The sequence below is a fragment of the Dendrobates tinctorius genome, unplaced genomic scaffold (genome assembly GCF_039654945.1).
Source record: "Dendrobates tinctorius isolate UK_male_01 unplaced genomic scaffold, ASM3965494v1 ptg000015l, whole genome shotgun sequence".
Lineage (NCBI taxonomy): Eukaryota > Metazoa > Chordata > Amphibia > Anura > Dendrobatidae > Dendrobates > Dendrobates tinctorius.
In genome coordinates this window covers 41,242,758-41,255,186 of record NW_027361683.1, presented here as the reverse complement: position 1 = coordinate 41,255,186, position 12,429 = coordinate 41,242,758, and the positions used below count along the sequence as shown (strand labels likewise).

Below are 12,429 nucleotides of genomic sequence, written 5' to 3'. Positions count from 1 at the left end.
TGGCAGAGCCCCTGAGATGCCAGAACAACAGAAGCACTCCATAAGTGACCCCATTTTACAAACTACACCCCCAATTAATTTATCTAGGAGTGCAGTGATCATATTGACACCACATGTGCCTCACAGAAATTTATACGATTGGGCGGTGAAAAAAAGAAAAACTATTATTGCTAGAGATGAGCGAATATTTCAAAGTTTGGTTCAGCTCACGATCACCGAATTTGCAGTATTCACCAATTTAATCGTCGATTAAATCGCTGAATACAAACGGACATACACAGCACAAAAGCCGATGTTTCCCAGTCTGTGAGACAGCGTGGGAAACACCAGCGTAGCGCTTCTGATCGGCGGTGAAATCATTCCCGCTGGTCAGAGAGCCACTCAGCTGTGAACAGAGGTATAAAGTTTACCTCCAGTCACTGGTGTCAGTGGATGGGACTACAGCTCCCATCATCCAACACCTGCTGCCGCTAATAATAGTGTGAGCAGGAGCTGTGGATGGGAGTATTCTGCTGTAAATAATTAAAAAAAAATCTGCATGGGTTCCCCTATATTTTTGATAACCAGCCAGGCAAAACTCACAGCTGGGGGGGGGAGGGCTGTAACCCTCAGCTGTCAGCTTCAGCAAGATTGGTTATCAAGCATAGAGGGGTCCCCACACCGTATTTTTAATTATTTAAATAAATAATTATAAAAATGACATGGGGTCACACCTATTTTTGACAAACAGTCTTGCTAAAGCTGATAGCTGGCAGTTGGTATTCTATTAGATGTGCCAATTCTGGTGCTTTGCCCCGCTCTTGCTGCTTGCCCTGTAAAGAACCAAAGAAACAACTGGGCATGGACCTAAAAAGAATGGTGACGAAAAGGCACATTTGTTAGATGCACCAATTCTGTCGCTTTGCCCGCCTCTTCCCACATGCCCTGTAGCGGTGGCAAGTGGGGTTCATATTTGTGGGGTTGATGTCACCTTTTGTATTGTCAGGTGACATCCAGCCCAAGGAATACTAATGGAGAGGCGTCTATAATACACCTATCCATTACTAATCCTATAGTTACATGGTAAATAAAGACACAGCCAGAAAAAAAGTTCTTTAATAGAAATAAGACTTAACACAGTTTTCCATTTTATTTAAAAACCAGCTAAAGAGCCCAGCATTGACTGGGCATAGTAACTGTGTCATGATATGGCTTTCTCTTGGTATCATACCATCATGGGTTGCCTTATCTCGGGACGTATAGCACTGTGCACTTTAAATACCATATATATCTTGAGATGTATATATGTGTATATATATATATATACATATATACTGTGTATATATGTGTGTGTGTATGTGTATATATATATATGTATTAGCTATGAACCCCTTCTATGCCCGGGTGGCGGGCATTTTTATTGGTATATGGTCTCCCATCCTGGTATATGCTGCACCTCCTCATCCCTATCGTGGTATGCATGGTACCTCCTCATCTCTATCATGGTATGCATGGTGCCCTCACCCCCCCCAATCCTGGCATGCATGGTGCCCTCACCCCCCCAATCCTGGTATGCATGGTGCCCTCACCCCCCAATCCTGGTATGCATGGTCCTCTCACCCCCCTATCCTGGTATGCATGGTGCCCTCACCCCCCAATCCTAGTATGCATGGTCCTCTCACCCCCCCAATCCTGGTGTGCATGGTCCCCTTCACCCCCCTTTCCTGGTATACATGGTCCCCTCACCCCCCTATCCTGGTATGCATGGTCCCCTCACCCCCCAATCCTGGTATGCATGGTCCTCCCACTCCCTTATCCTAATATGCATGGTCCCCTCACCCCCCTTTCCTGGTATGCATGGTGCCCTCACCCACCTATCCTGGTATGCATGGGCCCCATACCTCCCAATCCTGGTATGAATGGTCCTCTCACCTCCCTATCCTGGTATGCATGGTCCTCTCACCCCCTATCCTGGTATGCATGGTGCCCTCACCCACCTATCCTGGTATGCATGGGCCCCATACCTCCCAATCCTGGTATGCATGGTCCTCTCACCTCCCTATCCTGGTATGCATGGTCCTCTCACCCCCTTTCCTGGTATGCATGGTCCCCTCACTTCCCTATCATGGTATGCATGGTCCTCTCACTCCCCTATTCTAATATGCATGGTCCCCTCACCCCCCTTTCCTGGAATGCATGGTCCCCTCACCCCCCTTTCGTGATATGCATGGTCCCTTCACCCCCCAATCCTGATATGAATGGTCCCCCTCACCCCTATTAAACTGCACACATTAAAAGAAAAAAACATTTATACTCACCTTTCTTCCCTGTGTCCAACGCTGTCCTGTTCTGGGCGTGTTGTGGTGCCGGACTCGGCGCATGAGCAGTCTTCGCTTTCTGCCGCCATATTCTTGAAGACACAATGCAGTTTGTCTTCAAGAAAATGGCGGCGGTAAGCACGGACTGCGCAGGCGCCGATTCATGTCTGGAGTGGGCGTGTTATGGTGTCGGATTCGGCGTTATGCGCCTGCGCAGTCTATAAAGGCTTCAGACAGAGTGATTCTCCCCTGGTTATATTATAGATATATATAGCTTTGATAATCAGTCTATTTTATGAATGATTATTGGAATGTAATGAGGCAATATCTGGGAATTCTTGTATCTACTATATAATCGTCTTATTCTGTCTGTCTGTAACCGAAATCCCGCGTCGCTGATTAGTCACGGCCTGGCGGCCGCGACCAATCAGCGACAGGCGCAGTCGGGCGCAGCGCTCAATGTGCGGATGGTAGCCAGGGTCCGAAGGAGAGGAGACTCCTCCAGACCTTGGGTACCATTAATCTGTAAAAAATAGAATTAAATAGAATTAAAATAAAAATAGTGAGATACTTACCTTCCGACGGCCCCCGGTCTTCCCTTCTCTAATTATGCACCCGGCATCGTAGTCCCAGCAATGCTTTGCGCCAAAGACTGCTGATGACGTCACGCTCTCGCGAGAGTGACGTCATCTTCGGTCCTTCGCGCTAAGCCTTACTGGGACCGGAAGATGCCGGGGCAGGAGTCCGCGTGAGAATCGCCCATGTGCATAGCGCTATCCGGCGCCATTTTCCTGAAGACACATTTGCAGTGTGTCTTCAGGAAAATGGCGCCGGACAGCGCAGTATGGGCATGCGCATACATCGGCGCCAATGCCACACTCCTCCCAGCTCCCCCAGCCTCTGGCAGAACGGGACAGCGCTGGACCACAGGAAAGATGGGTGAGTATAAATGTTTTTTTTTGGTATGTGTGCAGTTTCCTAGGGGTGAGGGGGACCATGCATACCAGGAAAGGGGGGTGAGGGTAACCAATGCATACCAGGAAAGGGGGGTGAGGGGGACCATGCATACCAGGAAAGGGGGGTGAGGGGACCATGCAAACCAGGAAAGGGGGGTGACCGGACCATGCATACCAAGAAAGGGGGGTGATGGGGACCATACATACCAGGAAAGGGGGGTGAGGGTGACCATACATACCAGCAAAGGGGGGTGACGGGACCATGCATACCAGGAAAGGGGGGTGAGGGGACCATGCATACCAGCAAAGGGGGGGAGGGGGGGACCATGCATACCAGGAAAGGGGGGTGAGGGGACCATGCATACCAGGAAAGGGGGTGAGGGGGACCATGCATACCAGGAAAGGGGGGTGAGGGTGACCATACATACCAGCAAAGGGGGGGTGAGGAGGACCATGCATACCTGGAAAGGGGGGTGAGAGTGACCATGCATACCAGGAAAGGGAGGTGAGGGTGACCATACATAGCAGCAAAGGGGGTGACGAATCCATGCATACCAGGAAAGGGGGTGACGGGACCATGTATACCAGGAAAGGGGGGTGAGGGGGACCATGCATACCAGGAAAGGGGGGTGAGGGGACCATGCTTACCAGGAAAGAAGGGTGAGAGGACCATGCATTCCAGGATTGGAGGGTGAGAGGGACCATACATATCAGGATTGAGGGGTGAGGGGACCATGTATACCATGATAGGGGGGTGAGGGGTATCATGCATATCAGGATTGGGGGGTGAGAGGACCATGCATATCAGGATTGGGGGGGTGCATTATTGCATTATTATTAAATCTTCATAAACTACATACATATTCTAAAATACCCGATGCGATAGAATCGGGCCACCATCTAGTTTAGTCATATTAGGATAATTCGGGACATATTTGTCTATCCCTAAGGATTTCTTTCTAAGTGGTGATGTCTTCCCTTATTGAGACATCTTGCTTTTTTATGTTTTTTAGATATTGAAATAAACTTGTATATTTTATTTCTTGGATCTCTTCTTCATCCTGGATGGATACACATCCTGGCTTGGATTACCTGATGGTGGTCTGGTGGTGGTCCCCAGCTCAAGGTGTGGCGCACACCCCAATGTGCGTTTCGGAGCTTGGTCCTTTGTCAGGGGGCAGTGGTGTCAAGTGGGGTTCACATTTGTGGGGTTCATGTCACCTTTGCATTGTCAGGTAACATCAAGCCCATGGATTACTAATGAAGAGGCGTATATAAGACACATATCTATTACTAATCCTATAGTTATATGGTAAATAAAGACACAGCCAGAATAAAGTCCTTTATTAGAAATAAGACTAAGCACAGTTTTCCATTTTATTTAAAAATAACAAACACAGTTATACTCCCCTAATGCCTAATTCCACCGGAGCCCTAGTTCTCCTGTAATAAAATTAAAATTAAAAAAACAATATACCATACCTGTCTGTCATCCTGTCCCACGCTGTAATCCATGTCTGGGGGATTAATAGTTTTCAACCTGGATAGTGCCAAGATACAACTGTCCAGGCTGAGAACCACTGGGGAATGAACTGCTGTGAGCAAAGCCTCAGTGACCGGCGGTGACGCCATCGAGGTTACGTCCAGTCACAGAGGCTGCGTCACCAGCCGGGCTGGGCAGATGAATAGCAGTCTTTTATTCTATCTTTTACCGAATGTTACCGACTTTTTCCGATTTTAAGAAAAATGCTCGTGTTACCGATCATACGTAAATCCGAATATACGTTATTCGTACCAAATTTATGTTTGGCGATCGTTTTCCGAACATATTCGCTCATCTCTAATTATTACCACTAAAATGTTGTTTTATTCCCAAGTTTTTAATTTTTATTAGGGCTAAACAGATTGTTGAGCAATTTCTCCTGAGTGCGCCAATATCCTAGATGTAATTCAGGAAATACCTTTCAGGCACAATTGAATGCTTGCAAGGGAAGGGGCACCATATTATAGTGCAGACTTTGTTGTTAGGTTTTGTGGGTGCCATGGCCAGGGCTGCCACTAGGAATTTCGGGGCCCCATACTGGCAAAATTTTCGGGGCCCCTTTGAGACTCCGCTCAGGCTTCACCCCTCAAACTGTGTACAGTAAAAATATTTTTTAAGCTGCCACCACGACAAGGTAGACTCTTTTGGCTGGGCCTTACTCTACTCTAACCTATTTAACATTTTGTAAAATATCCAATACAATTTAGGTAAATTTTTATTTATTTTCAATTTTTAATATGACCAATAATATCACATACAGGGGACAAATACCACCGCACCATGACCAGACACCGTATTACCACCACATAGTGACCTATAATACCTCATACAAGGAACAAATACCTCCACACCATATTACCACCACATAGTGACTGAATACTACAATACTGATCAGTAATAAAAAAACATAATACTAATGTCACCATAAGTGCCATTATACAAAGGAGAGCTGTACTTAGTATGCAGTGTTTGTGTACAGGTAATACAGTGATCACGGTGACATTATACACGGGAGCTCTATATATAGTGTATAATGTAAAGGTAATACAGTGATCACTGGTTACATTGTACACAGGACCGCTGTATATAGTATACAGTGCATAGTGTCAGTGTACAGGTAACACATTGACTCACCAGTGCCGTCTGTAGGTGAAGTCCTTTATCTTCACTTTTAATCTTCATCCAGCACAGACCGCCGTCACTTCTTCCAGCCAGGGCTCATCTCTGCAGGAAATAACACAGTTATCTAGAGCACCACTTGCAGAACACATTACTTATTTTTTTCCCAAATTCTAAACTACACCAGATGAAGAAAAAAAGCGACAGTGTTGCTCTGCATAGTAACAGGACCTTCCACCCATTTAAAACCACATAATCAAAAAAATAAATACATCACTGCAATAATAATATCCCTTAATTAGCCCCTATGGTAATAATATCCCCCATCCTGGCCCCCATGTGTCTTATTCCTGGCTCCAGCCATATATTGTCCTATCCTGCCCCCATGTGATGTCCCATCCTGCCCCATATGATCTCCCCATCCTGCCCCATGATCCTGCCCCATCGGTCTCCATCCTACCCCATGATCCTGCCCCATCTGCCCATGATCCTGTCCCATCTGTCTCCATCATATGCATCCTGCCCCATGATCATACACAATCTGTCTCCATCCTGCCCCATGATTCTGCCCAATCTGTCCCATGATACTGCCCCATTTGCCCAATGATCCTGCCCCATGATCCTTCCTCATCTGTCTCCATCATATCCATCCTGCCCCATGATCTTACACCATCTGTCTCCATCCTGCCTCATGATCCTGCACCATCTGTCTCCATCCCATCCCATATTCCTACCCCATCTTCCTCCATCCTGCACCATTTCTCCATCCTGCCCCGTGTCTCCCATCCTGCCCCCTGTCTCCATTCTGCCCCCATCTCCATTCTGCCCCTGTGCCTCCATTCTGAGCCCTTGTCTCCATTCTGAGCCCTTGTCTCCATTCTGCCCCCTTGTCTCCATTCTGCCCCCTTGTCTCCATTCTGCCCCCTTGTCTCCATTCTGCCCCATCTCCATTCTGCCCCTGTGTCCCCCATTCTGCCCCCTTGTCTCCATTCTGCCCCCTTGTCTCCATTCTGCCCCTTGTCTCCATTCTGCCCCTTGTCTCCATTCTTCCCCCTTGCCTCCATTCTGAGCCCTTGTCTCCATTCTGCCCCCTTATCTCCAATCTGCCCTAGTGTCTCCAATCCTGCCCCTGTGTTTCCATTCTACTTCCATGTCTCCATTCTGTCCCGGGCAGGATGGAGACACATGGTCCATGGAAATTTTTTAAAAAGCAAAGCCTTTCCTCTTACCTTGCCACACTCCTAAAGCAATGATCTCTCCTGACTTTTCAAGTGCGCACTTGCCAGCGAATGACAATGATGCCATACGCCGGCGACGTGCGCTCTGACGTCACTGCCAGCGTCCGATTGGCTGGCGGCTTTAACTATTGCCTTGTGGGCCAGCAAGGCAATAGAGTAACTGAGCCTGCTTACACCCCATTGGGAATTTACGCCAGGGCAGGGAGATGTGCAACGAGTAGTGCAAAGGGAAAACAGGACAGGAGGGCCCTGACTATAGGGACAGGAGGGATGGTGACCAAACAAAATTCACCTAATGCTGAAACCTGCGCTCCCTGTCTGTAGACAGGTCCTTCCATCCCCCCGTGCGCCACTAAGCCTAAGCCCTGGCTGACCCAGGGCTTTGCCCTGGCTAATGAGATGAACTGCAAGACACTGGTCTTAAGGCCCCATCACACATAGCGACTCACCAGCCATCCCGACAACGATATCAACGTGTCAGGATCGCTGGTGAGTCGCTACATGATCGCTGGTGAGCTGTCAGACAGACAGCTTCACTAGCGATGAGCACCAGCGACGCCGAGCGCGCGGCGTCGCTGTGTACTTAGTTACCAGCGTGCTGATGGAGGGAGCTGGTAACTAAGGTACACATCGGGTTTCTAAGGGACATGCGTCACTTAGAAACCCGATGTGTACCTTAGTTACCAGCTCCCTGCATCAGCGCGCTGGTAACTAAGGTACACATCGGGTGTCTAAGCACAGCGCCGTGCTTAGAAACCCTGCATTTACCTTAGTTACCAGCTGATCGCTGGTCTCCCGCCTGTCACACGCAGCAATGTGTGCTGGCCAGCGGGAGACCAGCGACCTAAAAAATGTCCAGGGCTTTCCAACAGCGATCAGCGATACTGGCAGGGGGGGCCGATCGCTGATCGCTGTCACACACAGCGATCTCGCTGGTGAGATCGCTGTTGCGTCACAAAACTTGTTAATCAGCAGCAATCTCGCTAGTGAGATCGCTATGTGTGACGGGGCCCTTAGTACTGCGACAAGACAATACAGGGAAGGAGGCAAGCAGAGGAAAACACACAGACAGAGAAAACTCCATGGCGTCAATGGAAGACACAACGGCTTCTCCAGGCACATTTTTCACCCAAGAAATTATGTTCAGGATAGAAACCCTTAACCTCTTCTGTACCATAAGAAACCTATATTACTCACGTGAATGGCCGCGTACTCAGAAGAGGACCTGTTTTCAGCTAATCTCTGTAATCTACTGATCCCAGACACACCACAGGTCCCAGCAGGGTGTGGCACATTCATGACATCTGTCATTGTAGTACCCGTACATTGCAGTGCTCATGCTTTGTGCCCAGCTTATGTTTCTGGAGAAATACACCCATAAATTCAGCTGCCTTTCATTTATAGAAATGCCAAACATGTGGACGCTAAATGTGGTAATTGATGCAAAAGGAGCCCCGACCAAGTATTGAGTGCTGATTATGTACAAAAGAGAAAAAAAGTGATGGCACTCACCGTTCTGTCGTGAAAATTCTTTATTGATTAAAAGGCATTGGCACGGGAGGAACGTACAGAGAGTGGACGACGGCCGTTTCCTGCACGTTTGCATATTTGTTTCTCGCGGATTTTGAAGAGAAATATATTTATTCGATTCTTAATCCCTTTCTGAAGCATATCCGTTTATTTGTTCACTATGTGGATGACGTGTTCATAGTTTGGGATGAGACAGAATTTATTTTTTCATTGTTTGTGGGATGGCTAAATGACAATAATCAGATGAATATGAAGTTCACATATAAGTTCAGGGGCACATGTCTGGAAATCCTAGACATTAATTTGTGGGTACACGATGGGTCCTTGCACACGGAAATTTATCAGAAATCGTCTGCCACTAATGGTCTCTTGCATTTTGAGACCTGTATGCACAATTCCTGTGATTGAAGAGATTTAACAGCACATATGCTGGTTATCAAAAACAAGCACAGGCTTTGAAAAAACGCTTTGAGAACAGAGGTTATCCTAGTGTAGTTCTAGATAACGCCATGTCCCTTGTTGATAACTTGAATGCCTCTCAAACAGTTGCAGATTAAAACCTTGCTGCAGAAAAAAATAAAAAACGTTTCACTATTTCATTCTCTTTCAGTCCAGTGGACAATTATATCAGGAGTGTCATCAGAAAGAATTGGCATTTATTAGAGAGGGACAAGGATTTAACTGATATTGTCAAGAGAGGTCCTTTGTTTGCTAGTCGCCAAAGTAAAAACTTAAAAGATCTTCTGGTCTGCAACAGATACTGTATAAAAGTGATAATAAAAACTGGCTAGGTCGGAACAGTCCTGTAGGCAATTATAAGTGTAAGAACTGCCCCTTCTGCCCCTTTAAATTGACTGGAAAATCTCTCAAAATTGGAACAAATCAGCATGAGGTCCAGAACTTTATTTCTTGTAAAACAACCCACTTTGTGTATGTCATCTTCTGTCCCTGTGGTTGTTATTATTTTGGAAAAACTATTCGTCCATTGTATGTTAGATTTAGAGAGCATTTTCAGTCTATTTCCACAGGAAAAGTGGTCCCTCGTTTGATAGAGCATGTTAAAAAAGTGCATGGGGGTAATGCAGAGTCGCGACGGTTCGCAGGTGTAGAAAAAGTATCACAGCCAACCCAAGGGGGAAATTATCATAGAACTCTCTTAGGCCGGCGTCACACTAGAGAGGAATACGGACGAGTGAGAGGCGATAAAAAAACGCATTGCCCACGGACCAATGATTCTCTATGGGGTAGCTCCCATCAGCCGTATTTTTCTCTCGTATTTTCTACGGTCCGTGCCAATCGCAGCATGCTGCGATTGTCGGCGTATTACGACCGTAGTACGCCTATGCAATACGTCTATGGGTGCGCAAAAAAAATCGCATTACACATTGACCACCCATGTGACTTGCGAGAAATACGCAAGACAATTCCTGGTCACAGGAAATGGGCCAATCCATCATCAGGAAGCTTAGACATGCAAATTAGCTCAAATAGCGCTCCAGACATCCAGGAAGTACGCCTCCACAGAGTCCTGCAGTGTCATGTCTGGCCACATTAATGTGGAGCTCCTAATTGTGTTGGTACAGGAAAGGCCCGAACTTTGGGACCAACGGGATGCCCATTATTCTGACCGGGGCCGCAAAGAGGCGGCATGGAGGTGCATCTGTGTGCACATGTTCAAAGACTATGCCTAACGGCCACGTGAGGAGCAACAACTCATTCGTAAGTAAATGTCATTTTTACCAATCAGCTTAAAGGCCAGAAGTGAGCTTTTTTAAATGTAGCCCCTACAATCCTAGACTGTGTATGTAGGTATCCCTGTTTGTTAAAGAAAAATTTAAATCAAAACCACCCCCTACTAGGCCACGTGACTATGTGAAATGTTAGGAATATTGCTTGGCACAATTCCCAAAGATTACAGTCCCTTTTCACTTCACATTGCAGTTGAGGATGTGATGAGACGCTGGCGCAGCATCCGCGACCAGTACCGGCGGGAAAGACAGCAGAGGGGCAGGAGTGGGGTAGCAGCACCGACCAAGCGGAAATACATCTATTTTGACCGCTTGGCATTTTTGGCACCCAGTATGGATCTGAGACCGTAAGTACAGACATCACACCACATGACACATATGCTTTTTAGGGTCAGAGCTACATTTTTTTTTGTACATTTCCTAACAGAACTCAGTCCAACCTCACAGAGAGGGAGACCGGGTCGGATACTGAGCCCATTATAGACCCGGACGGGGGATGTGAAGAGGTGGTTGGCCCATCTTCTGACCAGAGCTTTTGCAACCCCCAAGCTCCACCAGCATCAGGCACAGCATCAGGTTCTGCACCTGGTCCAGACCCAGCAGAGCCACCAGCAGCCAGCAACTTAGAAGACCCTGGCAACAACAGCCACCCTACTGGCCGTGTTGAGGGGTCCCCCCAGCCTGCAGCCATAGGCCGCTGTGGGAGACGGAGAAGGGACAACACTGCCACTGATACCCGGAGGCATGTAGACACCGGTGTCCTAAATTACCTGTCCAGGGCTGCCCAGGATGAGGGTGAAGAGGCATATTCCCGAAGCCTGCCCTGGTACCTCTGTCCCCTACCCCGTGAGGTGAGGCTACGTGTGCGCGGATCCATTCAGATCCTAATTGATGCATGCACACACCCCAATGACCCATATGAGTTGTTTGAGTATCTTGAGAGGTGGCAGCTCTCACCCCGTAACCGTCTCCGCCTTGTCCGACAACCAGCTGTGCATGCTCAATTAGGATCTGAGTGTCCACCTGCACTTGTGCCTACACCTCCACCCATTCCCCCCCCCCAAACCAACCTTGGCCACAACAGGGCCAAATGGCAGCCTATAACCAACCTGCCCAATATGGTCACTTGTACAGACCTGGTGTTGGAGGCTGGCCCCAACCTGGGTTTGGACGACATGGTCATATTGGGGGGGGGTATGATGGACGTGGCTACAATCAGCCACAGGATTATAATCGACAGTATCCTTATGGTCTCTTTGGTGCTCATCTGCAGGAACATGGCCACATCTTCCCACAGGGCCAAGATCATCCACCCCAACAGGGTGATGGTCAAGCTGGGCACCCCAACCCCCAACAAAGAGATGAAGGCCTCCCGCCATCACCTCCACCAAGCTACCAGCAGTTATAAAATAGCTAATTGTTTTGTAAATTTTTTTTGTTGGTATTTATAATTTCTTGTTACCTCTTTGTGTGTAAAAAAATGACAATGATATATACAGAAAAGGCTAAATGGCCTGGGCAATATCTGCCATATGACAAAAATATGGTACACTGTATTGTAAGCTATTTTTTTAATTTATAAAACCTTTGAAAATGCATCTTTGGCCTTCTTCCTGAATTATGTTAGGCATTCAAATAAGTAAGTCAATGTTATCACATATAAACAGACAACACAAATCAGAGAAGCCCAAACAAAAAAAAAATATATACACACACATAAGAACATCACAACATAGATACAGCCTGATCTTGCCAGGTAGTAGAACCATGAGGTGAAACAAAATACTGGGTGAACACATCACGTACTTTGAGTCCTGAGAGAGGATGCCGTAAAGGGAGCACATGTGGCGTAGGTCTATCCCCATTGTCCACCACACCTTCAGTCACATCAGATGAGGAGTAATCATGCAGTCTAGTGAAGTTATGGAGGACCACACAAGCTTGATGACCTCATTGACATTGGCTTCACTCAGCTGAATGGCAGACTGGAAGACACGC

At 47.3% G+C, this 12,429-nt stretch overlaps 1 protein-coding gene across 2 annotated transcripts in view; it reads left to right on the top strand.

The window, feature by feature from the left end:
* The window catches only part of SYTL1 (synaptotagmin like 1), a 308,605-nt gene that overhangs the window by 140,735 nt on the left and 155,441 nt on the right, over window positions 1-12,429 (top strand). Inside the window, exon 2 of one of the 2 annotated variants that reach the window (XM_073563991.1) lies at window positions 10,625-10,778. The exons of the other annotated variant lie outside the window; for it this stretch is intronic. Within the exon in view, the coding sequence (XP_073420092.1) occupies window positions 10,636-10,778 (143 nt within the window). The 5' untranslated portion in view covers window positions 10,625-10,635. The remainder of the gene's footprint in view (window positions 1-10,624; window positions 10,779-12,429) is intronic. 2 annotated transcript variants of the gene reach the window in all.